This window comes from Ornithodoros turicata, chromosome 4 (assembly GCF_037126465.1).
Source record: "Ornithodoros turicata isolate Travis chromosome 4, ASM3712646v1, whole genome shotgun sequence".
NCBI lineage: Eukaryota > Metazoa > Arthropoda > Arachnida > Ixodida > Argasidae > Ornithodoros > Ornithodoros turicata.
Window position 1 is genome coordinate 4,042,350 of NC_088204.1, and position 18,655 is coordinate 4,061,004.

Here is an 18,655-nt window from a genome sequence, read left to right on the forward strand (position 1 = left end):
TGGTCTCTACAGGAAGCTTGCAAAGCACGAGACCGGAAGTAGAGTGCTGCCACCGCGCGCTAGAGCTGCGCAACTTTGCTTCGCCATATTGGAAGTTTTCTGCTGGAAAGGACGTTTCGAAGGTGATCGTTTGATTTTGAGCGCAGAATGTACAGACAAGTCACAAACAGCTCTTGGGCAAGATTTCTGTTCAAGCAGCGAGGGTATAACAAGCTTGGCCTGTTAGCACACGACATACTGAACGAAACCCCAGTAGTGGCCGAAGCAATCCGTCGTCTGCCTAAAGAGGTGCAAGACGTACGTAACTACAGGATCCTGCGTGCCGTACAGTGCAGTATCACCCATACCATCCTGCCACAGAGCGAGTGGACGAAGTTTGATGACGATGTTGCCTACTTGGAACCTTTCATTAAGGAGGTAGAGGCAGAAGAGGCAGAGAAGAAGGAATGGTACCGAACCCACTAAGACGTTGCAGCCTCGCAGTTTTTGAACTCTCTGCTGTAATGGCGTAAACGAAATCTGTAGGAATTATATTTGCTTCCTTGTAACAAAGCGTACGTTCTTAGTCCACCTTGTGCGTTTTGTACTCGTGTTCTGACGAACAGGTTCAAGGGCAGATAAAATGTCATAGTGAGTGCTACATATGAGTGAGTAGCTTCTCGAGTGAATTATGATTGATTCTTCAATCAGTTTTTCATGCTCAACACGGATAAGTATAATCCACAGCACTGCACTCAACCGAGAAACTCAAGAAAAACCCTTTTCACACTGTACTATCATTAGTGAAGATAGCTAAAATATCATACAGCATTTTGTCAGATCCTGGAACACGTCGTGTGTGATCATTTGTCATCGTGTCAGCACAGTTATTTTAAAGGGACGGTCGCACCCGTTCCAGTCGATCTCGAAACTAGTGCGTCACTTAATTTCTCGCGGACCTCTCTCCACGGTATCGAAAATCCCACGCGAAATACTGGTGTAGTTTCACTGTTATTCGACGGAACACGTGACAAGAGCAGACGACAGATATTGAGGGTACGCCGGGATTCCCTCTCTGGGAAAACGTCATTCTGTAACGGGCCAACGATGGCACGCCTTTGAGAAAAGGAATGGCACCTTTCCTCCTCTCCCCGTCACCCTCTCACTCCTTCTCTTACAGGGTGACATCACACCGCTGGAGCTTCTGCAGCCGCGGAGCCAGGTAGACAGTTGGCGGATGCCGAACACGGTGGTATCGGTTTCATAGATGGGTTTCCGGATGCCACCGTCCCTTTAAGGGGGGAAAAAACAGCCATGCCACACAACCAGATTTGTGTAAAATCCCTTTATTCGAGACATTTCCCCAAAAACTTTAGTCTTTCCCGCATCAAACTCGGGCACATACATCTCGGAGAGCTCGGAATGTGGTAAGAATGCTCTCTCATCTCCAGCATCTGATTTGCAAGACGTTCTTAAGTTCCCCAGCCGTTCGACCCCTTATATGCTGTACATATACTTTCTTAGCGTACGTATTTATCCAAACGTCCCTGAACTAGACGAGGCAAAAGTCGACGCTTCGAAGTTCGCACCAGAAAAAATGGTGCAAAAATGATAATACATACGCACTCTTAAAGTACATACAAGAGGTTAGCCTTTCGAAGTGAAATACAAAACTATTAAAACACAACCAGAAGCAATACATAATATAAACACAAGTTCAAGTGGTCCAGCCATTCAAAATCAACATAACAGATGACACTATCTCAAAGTGAGATGAGCCAGCAGAAGGTAAACCGTAATTGATGGTCGGATGGTGCAGCTAAACGTTTTGTATGTGTTTCCCCATCTTGCTCAGATATCCTTGCCGAATGCCTGCAAATTAAAAAAGAAGATAGTTGTAATTGTAAATTGTTTGCTTCTACAAGGTGTAGGAACATAAAGACACAGTTACAGCAATGTCCACATGTTATTTGCCAAATGTATGGCATTGTTCTGTGCTTTAGTTTGGGTTATGAAGGCCCTGTGAACCCTCTTTATCTCGCATACATATTTTCAAGGGCATATTTCATATGTATTTCACAGAAATGCCTGTAAGCCACACTGTGACCATTTGCAAGCAGAATTGCCCACGGATATGACCACAGATCAAATATTAGGCTCGTCCATGGATGCTGTGTAATGAGATGTCACACCCTACATGATCTAAAGAAATCCCTATAGATTTTCAAAATAAGATACGTACTAGCGTCACGAGGAATTGTTCAGTTTTCACTAAATTTGCTTTGTGACGTTAGATTGTGTGCCGTGAGCCTTAGAAACTTTTATATGGTAATGAAAAAATGGCTAGGAAGCAAGCGAGCTGGTGAAGATGATGCATAATGTAAAAAACCCCGAGACTAGGGAAGACGAAGGGACAGACACAAACACGAAGTCTCAAACGATTGAGACTTCGTGTTTGTGTCTGTCCCTTCGTGTTCCCTAGTCTCGGGGTTTTTTACATTATGCATCATTTTATATGGTGCTAAGATGATGACAAAAAAATATAATTTCATGATTTTTTTCACTCTTACAACCGCTCACAAAATAAAGATTCAACAGTTCTAATCCCGCATAAGGTAAAAACAATCATCTAAAATTGCTCTTGCGATTGGGGATAAATAAAATGAGAGGAATCAAATGAAAATCAATATACGTCCAAAACAATGCTGTATTTACTCTCGATACATGTTGCCGCATGAGGGAAAAACAATAAGAGCAATCCACGACTGCAGAAAGCAGACGTGGAAGCACACAAGAAGCAAGCAACTCAATGTGAAACACCAAGCAGTTTTTGGCAAAGCACGCCACACTGACTTACCACGAAGAGATGCTTGGATGCTGCAAAAACAAGAGGTGTTAGCTCACCTATAAACACCATATCCTTATCGTTTGTCACCAAAGCTAATGTTATCTCATGTTTCCAAGAGTCTTTAAAATTGACAAAACCCACTACGGTATAGGTAGGCACAACTTAAGGATGATGCAGGTCCGAGTGAACGCTGTCGCGTTAATGTACCGTAATTTCACGCATATTAGCCGCGGCTTATGAGAGTTTTTTTGTTTTTTTTTCTCCCGGGCGCTCTGCGGCTTATCCGATGACTATTTTTCCCTGGTATTTTCCACATACGCCGGTTTTAACGAAAGGGCCGACATTGTCTCTCAAACAGCACCGGCCTTCCAATGCACAAACAATGTGCAACAGGGGCGCGCGTCAACATTCCAGTACACTGACCATCCTGGTGCCTGCCCCAAAGCAGCTTTAACGAAAGTGGTGACAGTGATTCGTGTCTCCTGGAAGGTCACTGACCCGTCGATCCACGAAAAACACGCAACAAGGGCAGTCCGATCTTGGTAGGACACTGGAACTGACCTCCTTTGTTGTACACCATGCCGACGCCGGAGTGTGGACCACAGGGTTTATGGCCTTCTCTATGGTCTCCTTTGTCCCACAAATTAGTCGTGTTGTACTGCCCGCGGCTTATCTGCCCAAAAATTTTCAAAATGTTCCTAAAAACCGGTCCTGCGGCTTATACGCGTGAAATTACGGTAAGTTAATTGGGTGGAAAGGCTTCATTAGGTATTTCTCTTTGGGCCCTCGGGGTATGCTTCCCATAATATTACCTCGTAAAATATTGTTTATGTGATGCAGGAGCTGTACAAAACGCAGTTTGAATTGCAAATTCTGTACACAGCATTGGTAAGTTACGTGTAACATGTCTACCGGACTGAGAAGTCCACTGGAATTTTGTCTCAACTCCTTTCATAAACGATAAACCAATTAGAAGGTATATAAGCATACCATGACCTCACAATATGCATGCAGCACTGCCAAACCCAAGCAACATTACCGACGTAGAACGCATTGCAACTAAAGGCGTGTCGTAAGCAGGTGCTAGCGAAAATTGATCTCTCTCTACCTGTTAAAGTGCGAAACTCAATTCTTCATACTTTCTTCCTGTTTATTCTGCCGAGAAAAGGAACGTTAAGACAGTGAGATGCAGGGTGAGGGAAAGTGCCGGTGTTAACGACGTAGACAGTTTGAGAGAGACCTATGCCTATGCTGGGAGGGACTGTGCAAGATGACTTACGTGAAGGACGAAGCGCAGAAGGAATGCAGACGCAATGCCGAGCAGGAAGACTATGATGTAGCCCGTAAAGGAGAAAAAGCCGCCAAACGGAGACCCTCGTTTCAACAGGAGCTGCTTGAAGTAGGAGAGCTTGAAGTCGTCCAGTGGAGGGTATCGTTTCCTGATGGGATGAGCAATTTCTAAATCACTTTTTGGGGAGGGTCAAACATATATCCAGAGACTTAATGGAATTACACAAAGGGTGTGTATGAAGCAACCTTGAATTTCTGTAAAGCCCTTTCATTTTGTGGCCATATTTTTTTTTTTTTTTTACGGATCTAACACAGGACTCATATTCGTGGCCACTGAAGTTATCAGATGATATGTGATGGGTGATAAAACTCGTGGCTTCATTGGCTGCCACAATACTGCCTGAAGTTGCAATATACCACATTTGTTACAAGCAAAATCGTGTATGTTTGTGCTTTAAAGTAGTTCAAAATGCTTACCAGTAACCTGTACGACAAATTGTGAACACACAGTTTGCAATTCTAACGTAACCAAACTGTGCTAGAAAGTTTTATGAGCCTTAAAATTTGCATATTTTTTAATTAACAAAAATTAGGGGCTCTCAAATGTTAACGGTTTTAGAGTGTGGGCAATTTTGTGCTCTTATAAGCCTCAGATTTAAGTTCTTAAAATGTGAAAGTCCTTCAGAAGATACAATGTATGAACAATGCTTGCCTTCCGAATGCTTCTCCGATTGGATTGTAATTCCTAAGAAGAACTGCCTTCTTATTAGAGAAGGCATCGAAGGAATACTTCCCGTGGTAGCGACCCATCCCGCTCGGTCCAACGCCCCCGAAGGGCAGGGTGTCGACTGAAAGGTGAGACAGGCAACCTTAGAATCAAGACATATAGTCACTGGCCGATTTCAGATGCTTCTAGAAAATTGGTATCAATTATTCCATAGACTAAACTTTTTGTGGAAGGTCAACACTTAGTCTAATGGCAAATTCGATGTCGAACAGCTTCAATTTCTACGTTACACAGAGTAGCGTATTTTGCTCCCCAGCAGATAACGCAGGTTTCACTTTTGGATCTGGGTCGATTTCACGGGTGTTTCCAGGATTTTTTCGAAGGAGGGGCAAAGTGCTTCCGAGGTGGAGGTGGGAGCAAACCTTGCAACCCCCCCACCTCTTTTCTTAGAGAGAGATGTTACGGACCGTGCCGGCGTTCCGAGGTTCACATTATTATGACATCTGAGAAAGATCATGACGACCTATGAATAAAGAGTGCACAATTTGCACAAGTGACCTTGAGGCCTCAGGGAGGTGCCCCACCTTGCCCCCTCTCGGTATGCCCACGATCAGGTTTGCTTGTTTCCCTGGTTGTCTAACACCAACTCACTCCGCGGAAGACCACTCATCGTTGCTCTGGCACCACCTTCTTACTCCTTTAAAGCTAGCACACTAGACCTTGAGAAAGGCGTACAAAGAGAGTAGACCTACTGGAGAGATGAACAAGTGTGTCGTTAGCACACATGCTGCCGCTCGACGTCTCGTTCATGAACCTGTTGATAACTTTCTGATCCTTCGAAAATACGTACAGTGTCAATGGCTTCTCCCTGCATAGGAGAGGTAGTACTATACTTATAAAAAGTCCATCCATATTGCCGAGACAAGACTTGCATTTCAGGAACTTCTACGATGTTTTGCATCACCGGCACCACTGAATAAGTATCAATCTATCATATCAAAGCATCGATATATATTGTGATCAAAGAGTTGGCTTACCTTTCATTAATAAACTGAATGGCCTCATCAGCACTGCTAACTCGAAGGATCGGAAGCACGGGGCCAAAAATCTACACCAGGGAGTGAAAGCAATCTATGCTTATCTCTCTTAGCTCACATACTGCATAGATATCTCTCAGGATGAGAGATTAAGTAGGAACCTTCGCATACCTCCTCTTGCATAATGGGATCGTCCGGACCAACATCCGTCAAGAGCGTAGGAGCGACATATTTGTTGTCGATGTCCACCTGCCCACCGACAGCAACGTTTGAACCTTCAAGAAGCTTGGCTATCCTCCTAAAAAAACAAAAAAAAAACAAAGGTCGGCATCCCATCGGCCAAACGTCGTTCACAATGTAACGCACTTGACGTGGTTGCCGTTGACGATGCGGCCGAGATCTGCACTCTCCTTTGGATTTTCGGAGTAAAACTCAGTGATGACACGTTTGCAGGTCTCCACGAAGGCTCCGTAGACGGAACTCTGACAGAGGACGTAGTCTGGTGCCACGCACGTCTGCCCGGCATTTACGTATTTGCCCCACATCACTCTGTGACAGGCCACCTCCATGTCAACGGTCTCGTCGAGGTAGAGGGGACTATGGATACAGAGAAACCACTGTACTGAACCATAGTCGTTCAGCGTGAATTATTCTCTCACCTCTTGCCACCCAGCTCCAGTGTGACGGGCGTGAGGTGCTTCTGCGCTGCGGCGTAGATTATCTTTCCGACGTTGATTGAGCCCGTGTAGAAGATGTAGTCAAACCTCTCCTGGAGGAGTTCAGTGGACTCCTTCACTCCTCCGGAGACGACCATAAAGCACTCCTGCGGAAGTGACGCCAGACTTTAATTTATCTGCATTTCGAAACTTCTCTGTATGCGTTCGATCAATGTTCAAACCAGACAGAGCAGATGAGAGTCACTTATCGCCGTACCTAATTGGTTAGATGAGACTGATTAGATAACTTAAAATACTGGTTTAAAGGCGAAGATGACGTAGACTGCCTCCATAAATGCCTGGCTGAGGGCTTTCAACGAGGTTTGCTTTGCACGAAACATTAGTTTCCTTTTTTGTTCTTTGTGACCTACAAGACGCATGTGAATAAAAAGTGCAATGACAGATGAAAGTCACTGAAAAGGTTAGCCAGCTGTAGGACTCCAACCCATATCTTCTGGATTACCGGTCCAGGGCTCTACCAATTGAGCTAAGCTAACGCGCCTTTCTCAGCGACTTCCAGGGTGCGTCATCTGAAGGGACAAACCAGTCACTCTCTCTCTCACTCATCCTCCTTTCACTCTTACATTTTTGCACACTCATACGACAGGGATCGACGCAAGCGGCAATTGTTGAACATGAGAGAACTCTCATGTTCAAAAAGAGCAAGCCCATGTGCAGGAGCACACGGGCATATTGTCACGTGGCTTTCTTTTTGCGTATTTCACCTTTGACCAGGGCTGCGTATTTAAGGGACTAAACAAAACGTCAATAAGAATATATATCAGTGACAGCCTTATGATAGCAGCACAAGAAGACTTGCCGGATCGAGGTATTTCGGTACGAGTTCACCGATGACTTTAGCTGTGGCCGGAGCGTGCTCAGAAGGCTTCAACACGGCACAGTTTCCGGCTGCAATGGCTCCAATCAGGGGACAGAGAGTGAGCTGCAAGGGGTAGTTCCAAGCCCCAATGACGAGAGCGACCCCATAGGGCTCGCTGTGCACCAGAGCCTCGTCCATGATCAGCATCATGTTCTTTGGTGTCTGCATGAGGCACATTTTGTCAAATACAGGTATTTTGTTTTCCAGGCAGTCGCTGACATTGGCAACACTGTATTTCTAACAGCTATACACCAGTCTAAATTGGTTCTTAAATCTTGCATTTTTATGTACATGTATGTCAGAGTGGTGTGCAGGGAGATGTACAGAAGTAGGTAGTGGGAGACAGCGAGGTTAGCGTGCGACCTGGGCAGACTTCAGCGGGAACTGTGCAGACCTTTGATAAGAAGGCCTGCCAGAAAAAATAGGGAAAACCTTCAACAGCACAGCTGTTGGTAGGATTCCAAACCAACACTACCCAGTCTTGAGCCTAAACTGAGAAATACCACCACCGAACAACTGCTGTACCTGCTCAGTGGTACCAGTGTGGTTTATAAAAGAAGAGTTTGCAAAAAGACTTTTTCGAAACTTTATAGGTTTCTACCAAGTACCAAAATATCCACTCTTTGAAAAAAATTCCCAAGCGTCTAAAAGCGGGTATTTTCCCAGCATCTCGACGGAGCCCTCCCCAGAAATTGCCTGATCCAAAGTATGTCGTACGGGGCAGAAGGTACGTGAATTGGGCGTCGACACCCACTCCATGGAGTTCAGACACCCCTCCCGAATCGAGCCTACTCTTTGATGGCAAAAATTAAAATTCTGCACATCGCACTGCCTAGACGGTCTGTGTCAGCTCCTCCTGATACAGCTCCTTGGCCTCAAAGCTGCCATACTTTATTTTCTTGTGTGTTGCTTCCGAGCTAATCCTGTGTATTTGTACTCTGTTATCTGCGCTATTATCACGAAGACAGGAAAGCATTCCGGCCTTCGACCTTGTGGATGGAAAGGCAGATGTCCTTCCCCACGGCCTTTGTTGCAGAAATTTGTGGACGCTGTCCTCAATACTGGGTTTTTAGTCATTTCGTGGACCTTTAACATGAGAATCAAGTTGAGATTCTGTAACAAGTGAATCTGTTTGTGTGTTTGTACATGCCTATCGGGGCGGGGGAGAGAATGTGGAAACACATCGATTTGTTGTCCCAATTAACGACTGTGAATCAGCTGTTCTGAAAAGAGTGTTATTACTGCTGACTGGCGGCAGAACTTTTCGGGTGGACCATGGTATTTTACGCTTTAAAAAGGCAGGGGGGCTTTTGTTGTCTAACACTGTTGTAAACTAACTAATGTCTGACCCACGAGCGAACCATCTTGTATGAAGGACCATCCAGGTCTGTTATAAATAAATGTACGTATAGTCACTGCTATCGTCGCTCGAGTTCTTCACAAGGCGTCCGATGCAAGGAAAGTAACCAACGTTATCCCAAGAAAGGGAAAAACCAACTGTCTGGAAGGAAAATGTTTACAGAGGAAAGATTACAGATCGACCAAGGGCAGGGACAACTGACAAGACTTGTTTCCGAGGAAGGGGGCTCAGGCTTCCTTCATCATAGGGTCCGAATTATTACGCAACCTGAATTTTTAATGATACGCAAAACAGTTTGACTTGTGGCTAACTCGATCTGGAACAGTACTTTTTAATTTCTCCATGGTGGAGAATGCAGGTTTCAGTAGTTGTTCTGGGTAGGAATCTTATGACGAACTGGTCAAATGAATCATGTTACCACTGACTCCTATGTGACAGCACAAGATTTTACCTTCTCTGGCTTAACCCACTTGCTGAGTTCCATCAATGTCCCCTTGATTTCATTTCGGGTGAACTGAATCTCAAAGAGTACGCTTTCAAACTTGTTCTGAAAGGGGAAAGAACATATGAGTCGCACGCGCGAGAAAAACATTGGCAGGATACCAAGCCGTGATCGAAGCGTGGAAATACCGAAAAGAATGACACTGACCTTGTTCAGATCTTCCTTCAGCGCAAGAATGAGCGCTTGTTCATAGTCGACGAGGAATTTATCCAAAGCCTTCAACTGTTGCGTTCTGTAGCTAAGTGGCTTCGTTTTGCCAAGTTTAAAAGCCCGTCTGAGTTCGTTCAGTCTCTGAAAAGTCACGCGTGTTTGAAACCTACACATACGCAAATCATGTTCCATAGACATACCTTCGAGTACTGCGTTGTCATAGCTGTACTTCCTACGGGAGCTGAAGCAGAAAGCAGTCAACGTTCAATATCTTTGTTACAAAACAATCAGCTGACCGTAAAACTGCCCTCATCTACCGTGGAAACCCACAACACTGGCAGCGAAAATGAAAGCTTTAGAAAGTCGAGCCACGATCAGAGGCCGGTCGGAATTCTGCTTCGGGGAAGACTTTGACACCGAACAGGATGAAAGTGGAAGAATGAGCTAACCTAGATCCCGTTTCGCGAGCAATGAACGAAATAAGGTTGGTATTCAACTCACGCTATCATATAACCATTCATGTTACTCACCTGACAGCGACATGGTGCCCGAATAACGTCAATGAAAGAAAACCAAAAGAAACAGCCACTGCCGAAAGGTGATAATTGAACGTCTACTTGGAACAGATTGTACGCATTTCCGAACTTCTGCTATCGTCACTATCGTCTGCCTCCTTTCGTGAAAAACGATCGCAGCGCCATCGCAGCTGGGCTTGCCCGCGACAGAAAAATCAAGGACAACCGCTGACCTCTTCTCGGGGCAGGTAGACGCCTTCCGCGTCGGCTACTTGTTCACTTTCTTTCTCGCATTATTCACAACGCACAAACAAACACGAGGATAAACATCAAGTTCAAATGGTACACTCAGCAGAAGACTGCAAGCGCTGCGCTGCGAGCAGACGAGCAGGAACCGGAAATGGGCTCCTTGGCGCGAAAAAGTACGAATTCAAACGCGTCTTCTGCGTGAATCATAAGCGTTTTATCAGTGAACTGAAGCTGACCCGATAAACGTACTGGCTTGAAGCTGTTGAAACACATAGAGCCTTTCAACAAGATAATAAATGTTGGAAAAAGATGCAACGTGCATTTTGCATGGAATCATGATAGAAAAGACACGAACGTACATCACGGCTGCAGAGAGATGGGACGCACAGAAGTATGGTCGTACGCGCTCACTGCAGACGTTGACCGTGACTCTGCGTTTTGGTTCAAGCGAAATTTTGAGGAAAGGCTCCGGAGGAAACAGAAAACAAGCGCAGAAGACACACAGGAAAGAGCGGTCAATTACTCAGGAAAAGATAGATGCACCGAACACAAACTTTCCTACATCGACCCTCAAAGGCTGTTGGGAACGGTTGGCTCAGCTGGCAAGGGAAAAGGCAACTTGTGTAAAGGTGACGCGTGAATTATGGGGCAAGCACAAAAATAGCGAGTCCTACGTAGACACAGTGCATAGGATATTTATGTACGTTGAGAAACGAAAGGTCGGGCGGTCTCCAAGGTCTCATAAAATCACTGAGGTACAGAAAAGACTGTCAGGAAAAGTCGCAGACAGGAAGTTAACGAGAATAGCTACATAATTTTAATGAATATCGAGATATGACTAGGGTTTCGTGTTTTCGGTTTTAATCGAACAACACCGAAACACATACGCCGGGTAAATTTTCCCTGATTCGGTTTTAATCGAAAAACACCGAATAGAGAGGGACATTCCAGGAACGGTGACAGAGATAAGTTGCTGCACACGCCCAGCAAGTTGTTGATGCAGATCGGGAAAACCATGCAGAAATACGATGGTTGTGAAAAATGATCAGTTCACTTTTTCGTTAGCCGTAAAACGCCATGTTGAATGAGCGCCGTGCGGTAATTACATGGTCATTTCTATTCGCCGATAACTGTCAGGTAAACCATGTACACGCCAGAAAGAACACCGAAAAACATACACCCAATCCACCCAACAAAAAAAAGAAAAAAAAAAAAGAAAAACGGAAAACACGGAACCCTAGATATAACATATTTAGTATGATGAAAGTAACGATGAAAGCAGATCGGGATGAGAGAGATGAGAGGGATGAGAGATTCATGTTCATATTTAGTATATCTACGGTGAGAATATATATTTCAATATCTATGAATACACACAATTTCAGCTTTCAACGCTTTATAATCACACCATCCACATTGATGTACACACAGGTAATATATATATATATATAAATTTTAACTCGTCTGTTCATTCTTTATCTCGTCGGCCAAAACGAGGATAGAAAAAATAAGGCTCTCACGTGGTGTCGCTGTATTCGCAGGTGCATCGCCGTTGGGCATGTCAATCCTCACGTCGCCATTGCCATGATTCTCCACCACTTCTGCGGGAGCTGCAAATGTTTATTAGAAATTTAAAAAAAAAACATTCGTGTTTTTTGGCCATTGTACCAAAATAGTTTAAATGGGTTAGCTTGAGGGGACAATCGTTGGCAGTAAGTTCTTTTCTTTTTTTTAATTGAAAGTCGTTCTACTCGACTTCATTTCTTTTTCTTTTCTTTTTTTCGTTGTTCTTGCGGTGGTTGCACGAACATAGTCTGGTGATTACGTGATAGATCACTGTCACGTGATTTATGAAGTCGTGGACGAACACACACGGTCGTTGATCCCATAAAGCTGTGAGGACGATGACACACGGCCCGTCTTCCACAGCAGATCATCTACTGATCGAACAGACTAATGGTTTTCCCAGTAAATATAATTTATGCTCGTTTAAATGCTCCATTTAACGTTGAAGCTCGCGGCAAGATTCCTGATATTGCTGAGCATCGAAGCGTTTATCGAGAGAACACTTTCGTATGGTTACTCCTACAAGCGCAACACGAAGGAAACGCAGAAGCACAGTTGGCCCCGATGCATTTGTTTTCAAGGCGCTGTTGTATACTTCCTTGTGCAAAGATCTTTATGCTGTACTTATTGATTTATTCAGTTTATTCTCGTATCTTCGGGCATCTGGGATAGGATCATGCAACAGAAACACGCACAGCGGCTGAACATTCACTGTCTCGTATATTGTTTGATTGATTGATTGATTTTAAAAGAAAAAAAAATAGAAATAGAAAAAAAGAAATATTTCGACGATATACTTTACTTGCTCTTTCGCACGATATATTATACCAAGTGACAAGAAGATATAACGGCGAAAATAAATGAGTCCTTTACCACATTTTTCTTTCCATCTTGGTTCTTATCTTTTCTTTTTCTTTTTTTGTCTATGTACTGATTTTTTAAATATTTTTTTTTTAATTTCGACTTGGCATCTAACAATAAAAAGGCTTGTCAGAGAGTCCCCGATGGTGGTCACGAGATCGTGATAGAGCTAGCGGAGAAAAAAGAAACCCCGCGCTGCTTTTTGTTTTGTTTTTATTTTAGTGGAGTAGATATACGCAGGATATCTTTCTTATTCTTGACAGATTTTTTTTTTTTTACAAAAAAGCTATGAGACAGTGGAGTAGATAGAAAGGGGGGTTTCGTGGGCTCAAATTCCCCCCCCCCTCCCGGAATCGTACCGTTGATAGCGGATTTGAGAGAGGAAAACAAGGAGGAATCCTCCTCCCCCATGTAAAGTCCTTATAGAACCTCCCCGAATTTTTTATTTTTTAAATTTTTTTTTTCAGACTACGCCAATGCTATGAAAGCGGGATATACGGCGTTTTTGTCGTTGAACCATACGGCCAAGATGGACACCCTCTCGAAGAGGGTACGACTAGATGACTCGTTATGTAAAATTCGTCGATTAACGCTTTAATTAAGGGCCTTATCGGGCAAAAGTGAGGTAGCAGAATGGGAGACAATCCTCGCTGAAAGCATTTCCGTTCTGCCTTTCAAAAATCCTGAAAAGGCCACGTGCGTTGAAATATTTATAAATATTCAAATGAGCGCAAACCGAAACTGAGCGCCTCAGGAACGCATGAACTTCGTCGCCGTCGGCTTCTCTGAATCGCAAGAGCGACTGATCGGGCACCTATACTCATTGTCTCAATCATCTCCACCACATCATCTATGCTCCATCATCGTCTCCATCACCTTCTCCAACCTCTCAGGCCCCCTGACGTGGAATGAGCTTCTGACGTGGGCGGTGATAAGGACGGCGAGCGTGGCGCCATCTAGAATCGGGAAAATCGTGAATCGGAGTTGCTCCTCGACTGGTATGACCTCTTAAAAAAAATAATAATAATAAATAAAAGAAAACCTTCAACGAGGACTGTCTCTCATTTTTCAATCTCACTTTTACCCGAAAGCTCATCATTAAAGACTTAATTCGTATGTGTTCGTATAATTAACTCACCTGCAAAAACGGTATCTACACCGCTCTCATAGTTTTTAAATTAAAAAAAAATCTATAAACAACATGAAAAACACCCTGTACTGTCGATGCATTTTCAAAGACACTCATGTTACATGTAAAATTCTCCGTCCGTAAAATTCTGTTCTGGTGTTCTGCTGTTGAGCAAGAGATTCACAGTTCGAACTGAATATGAGCCACTCGTCGCACAAAATGGATGTCATAAGCAAAATTAAATGAATAACTCATTTGCTTCTGGAACTAGCTTGTGGCCCCTGAGCTCCAGGACAGACAAGAACTGTTTTGATGCCGTGCACTTTAGTTTGTTTGACTAGCTGTGTAAATACTCTACGGAAGGAAATGTGACCGGCAGACAACAATCGAGATCAAGGGCACATCTGCTTCTGTCGTCTGCTTTACGCAGATCTCCCATTGTTGTTGACTGTTCTAGCACTGAATCACGCGATAGTTAGCGTAAATAATTGTAATTACTCAGCAGAGCATAGAGGGAAACTGTGAATATTTACCAACTTCGTTGTTCTTCCCCATCCTTGCAGAACTTGCGTATTACCAAAAAGGCCTGAGGAGGTTGGTGGCCGTAGATGGACAGAAGGCACAGGGAAGAGCTAGCGCAAGCCGAAACGGCAGGGCGGTCGATGTTGACGTCGCGTGAGTAAAGACAGTTAGATGGTGTACAACCTGTGAAAATGAGGTGTCACTATAATCACATATATTATAAAAAGAAGGAAAAAAAGTAGTTGACGAAAATATCCCGGTTCACGTTTAATTTTTCTAGTTCCCTTTCCTCGGTGAGCACAATACGTGTGCTTTGCTGGTATATAGGTCTAAGCTACTACGTGAAAGTCGGTAATCAAATAGTGGTAGTGATTTGTCGGCATAATTGCACGTGATAGGCAGTCGTAGGACGAAGTGAACGATGAAATTCTGCATAAAAAGATGCCGGCAGTGTCTTCATTGCCGCAGCGTGATTTCTTGCGCAGACGAAGCATGAACCAGTAACCACCCGTAGCACGATCACGGTGACCGTCATATTACTGTCCTCAGCGTATCAGCTTCTTTTTACCAAACTATCCTCTCAAGCTGAAACATATCAGGCAAAATTTGGCACCTACCTCGTTTTTTTCGCGATGGTATCCCGACAAAGGAGTCGACCAACACTGTGCACGACAGCGTCGTCTGCTAAAAGTGAATCTTCTGCGATTCGCTAAGCCTGTCTTAACTTACGGCTTCTTTTGAAACCATTAGTGCGATTTACATGTAAATATATCCAAAGAAAGCCCTGGGCGTGGTAAACGAGCTTTTAATGCTAGGATGCGTCTCTTTAACTCGCAAATGTCACATCATGTGTACACCAAAGCTTCCATTAAATGGTCATCATCTTTTCGTTGTCTGCTTCTGAAATTCTGTTCCCTTTTACTGGTCACAATGCTTGCTGTCTTTTCGCACTGTGTTCTCGTATCTGCCGTTACGAATCGCTGAGTTCTGATTGCGGCCAAGATAACGCTTTTGCGTTTCGTGGCGCGGATCTAGCGATGAAGCACGGCCGGTATCTCAAATAAGGACAAGGAGAAATCAGACAACCTTGATGGTTGTGCCAAGGCTCAGTAATTGTATAATAATTTCCTAATTCTTTGTGCTACATAACGTAAAAAAAGGTGTTTACGCCGCGTAGTGTTTTAGTAATTTATATCGGAGGAATGGACAGCCCCTAAAAATATCACATTGTCCTAAAAACAAATACTATTTGAAATAGCCCGTTTGATAATCTTCTGAAACGACTTGCTTGATTCCCGTAGCTGGATGGCGCTTCTGGTGGACCACACGCCAGGTGACGTAATCAACTCCACTCTACGACAGTTCACTTCAGTGGATTGTCTCCTACTCGTGAAGTCTCAACTGGACTGTAAATATAGGTATAGTGGTAATATCACGTGACGGATTTCCGGATCAATAAAAACTATTCGAACGGCCATTCCCCGAAATGATCCCTTTAATGATAAAATGAACATGTCTCCTCTGTCGCATGATAAGAATTCTCGAGACGAAGCATTAATTATTTCTCGTTTTCAAGTCCCCTCTTCATTGATTTGTCAATGATGCATGCTTTGCACGTCATCCTATGTACATCTTACATTGTGGTACATGGAAGATTATTTCGTGCATTGACTGATTCGCCAAAAAATAAAAAATAAAAAATGAAATGAGGAAAATGATATTTCAAAGAATTTTAGATACGATACACTTTGAAAAGGCAAACCGACTTGGTTATTCGAATAGCAGACGATCGGATATTCGTGTAGCAGACGATCGGACATTCCCATAGCAGACGATCATTGCAACTGTCTGCTTCGAGATTATGCCTCAGATGGCTACACCTAAGCGATGCTCATGCCACAGTGCGTAAACAGGAAATACCGAAATAAATGATAAGCGTCTACCATCTTGTGATGTATTTATAGCTATATACTTGTTAGAACAGATATGACTTTTGTGCTACTGCCTTCTGCTTGCAATTCGGTGGCAGATGAAATGCGCGTTATTCAATGACGTGTGAGACGTTCTTTGTCATCGTTGGTGTTGATGACCAACTTTCCGGAATACACATCAGACAAAATTTTGTTTTGTCGGTTTGGAAATATGCCGAGAAATATGTATATTGTATCTGTATTGTAGATTGATTTGGTAATATGCATGTTCCTTTTGGTCGAGAAAGCCCAGACCGGTGATTTATCCACAACCCCCCCCCCCCCCTACACAGCTTTAGACACATGTCGGTAATCATATGTTAAGCTGTAATGACGTAACGATAATAATGCCCACCCCCAACTTTTTCCATACAGCCCTCCATGCTTGGGATTCTGGATAAACCACTGGCCCAGACTCCATCGTATCCGAAGTTTTTGCAAAACTCCGTCTCTGAAACGGTTCATGCTATTACGAAAGATGCCCTCAATTTGCGCAGTTCAAATACAAAATAGATATCTTATGTATCAAACCCATATTTTCGATAACTAAAGAAACAGGTTAACCTTATCGACTATTTGAGTAACTAGTGTGGGATGTTCAATATGCACACAGACGTGTAAACGCTTGCATCACATCGTTTTACAGACCGGTTTGATGAAGAAAAAAGTTTGGTGCTTCCACAGGAAGAAATGCATGAAACAACAAGTCCGAATGGTACAGCTTTCAGATTGTACAACTTCGTCCTTTCTTTTCTTTAGCGACCGAATAAAGTTATAACATTTATTTATTTGTTTTTCCCCGTAGTCACTGTCATTCATGACCACGTGCGAACGGCGTCCGTGAATCTCCCTCTGCTGAGGCCATGGCTGAGGCAGTATTTTTTTTTCCGGGTCTCAATATAGCATTCGGCCGTGAATCAACGAATGGGGTTGGCCACATTGGGAGCGAGAGTCGTCAAGAACGTGGTCGTCTGCTTGCAAAGTGGGCCACTGGGTGAGCGAGGAAAGTGTTCCTTCGGCGTGTCGTCTAGTCACGTGAGCTTTTTAGGTTTCTTTTTGCCGTTTTTATAGCAGTATTTCCATTCGTCGTCTGCTACGTAACGTGTAGACACGTAACGCCATCTGGATTCAGAAAAATATTGCATAGCAGACGAGCACGCGCCTGTAACAACATCCGTCACGTATAGCAAACGGAATTGATTGGCTTGGCTCAGCTCCGCGTAAAGCTGTAAATCCAATGCTTCTTGAGATGAAGCATCAATCCACCGAATGGATTCGAACCTGGTTGCATAATGCCAGTCTGGAGCGCAAGTATCTCGGTCCGAGAAGGTGGCCTCGGTTCTCACGTTATTTTACGGGCTTTCTGCAATTTCGCAGCACTTCCACTATGATTTCTGCGTGCCATGTACTCATACACCCTACAGTTTGAGCAATACGCGGGCTTATTTTATTATATTTTCTGAGGTATAACACAATGTGCTATGTCTATGCCCCTGTTATGTAGGGTTACGGTAGACCGTAAAACTCCCATACACTCCAAACTAATTTTCGTGCACTTCCAGGCAGTAAACAGAATATTAGAAAATTTTTGGGACCCGGAAAGTGATCGGAGCTGTTCCACTTCGTTAGGGCGCGCATCACCAGTAGTCACTTTTAAAGAACGTACTGTAGGTTGACGCTCTAGAATATTATTTATCACAAACAAAAAGAAGAAAAAGAAAGAAGGAAAAACTATTACCTGACCAAAATGATTTAATGCTAACGTTTTTCTTGTTGTTGTTTTACCACTAGTGTCACCCTGTACATTAGTATCAGTTCACCCCCCCCCCCCCCAATATCCACTCGCGATTTGATCTCCTCATATACACCCCGTGACAGGGTACACCCCTGTCACCCCTTGACACCCCTTCCAGCGCTCAGTCATCGGGGTTCTTGCCCCCCTTTCGTGCCCGCGGGGATTGGACTGTCCAGTATGTTTTTTTTTTGTTTTTTTTTACAGGGTTCGCATGCTCACTTGTATGAATTTTGTTTCACTGCAGGTAACGTTTTCTGAAGTGGCAAGAAAGAAACTTATACTGCACATGACCAAAAAAAACTGGCACAGCTTGGGACAAAAGTTTACTGAACACGGCACTGGCGTATTTCTTCACTGGAGCGGCCCCATATGCTAGCTATTAGGAAGAGATCGAATAAGAAACGGGAGACCGGCTATTGTATCCACCCCATAGTACGCGTGTCCGCTCCTGTTTACGGCTAGGGTGTCACCCCAATGGAGGAGAAATGCGACACCCCGGTGTTCCGTAAACTTTTGTCCCAAGCTGTACCACCGCCGTGGCATTGAACACACTTCAAGC

General features: G+C 43.9%; 1 protein-coding gene across 5 annotated transcripts; it reads right to left on the minus strand.

Annotated features, from left to right (window-relative positions):
- Positions 1-1,308: 1,308 nt before the first annotated feature.
- LOC135390753 (aldehyde dehydrogenase, dimeric NADP-preferring-like) lies at positions 1,309-14,429 on the minus strand. Of its 5 annotated transcripts, none has more exons than XM_064620622.1 (16): positions 14,343-14,429; positions 11,774-11,863; positions 9,690-9,730; positions 9,487-9,630; positions 9,289-9,384; positions 7,418-7,639; positions 6,541-6,704; positions 6,248-6,478; positions 6,053-6,179; positions 5,882-5,952; positions 5,597-5,712; positions 4,830-4,965; positions 4,107-4,266; positions 3,936-3,982; positions 2,840-2,856; positions 1,309-1,851 (listed from the first exon to the last, which is right to left on the minus strand). In XM_064620622.1, exons 1-14 carry the CDS (start codon positions 14,362-14,364, stop codon positions 3,953-3,955), a joined length of 1,650 nt encoding a protein of 549 aa, XP_064476692.1. In that variant the 5' UTR covers positions 14,365-14,429; the 3' UTR covers positions 1,309-1,851; positions 2,840-2,856; positions 3,936-3,952. The 5 variants fall into 5 exon arrangements, with proteins under 5 accessions (XP_064476692.1, XP_064476691.1, XP_064476690.1 ...); XM_064620621.1 differs by having other exon boundaries at positions 2,837-2,856; XM_064620620.1 differs by lacking the exon at positions 2,840-2,856.
- Positions 14,430-18,655: the final 4,226 nt, after the last annotated feature.

Coding starts and splice junctions, on each gene's coding strand:
- LOC135390753 (XM_064620620.1), bottom strand. CDS start 14,364: ATGGGGAAGAACAACGAAGTTG. Junction 9,385..9,486: donor TGAAGGAAGATCTGAACAAG/GTCAGTGTCATT, acceptor TTCCCCTTTCAG/AACAAGTTTGAAAGCGTACT. Junction 5,713..5,881: donor ATTCAGTTTATTAATGAAAG/GTAAGCCAACTC, acceptor TCTCCTATGCAG/GGAGAAGCCATTGACACTGT.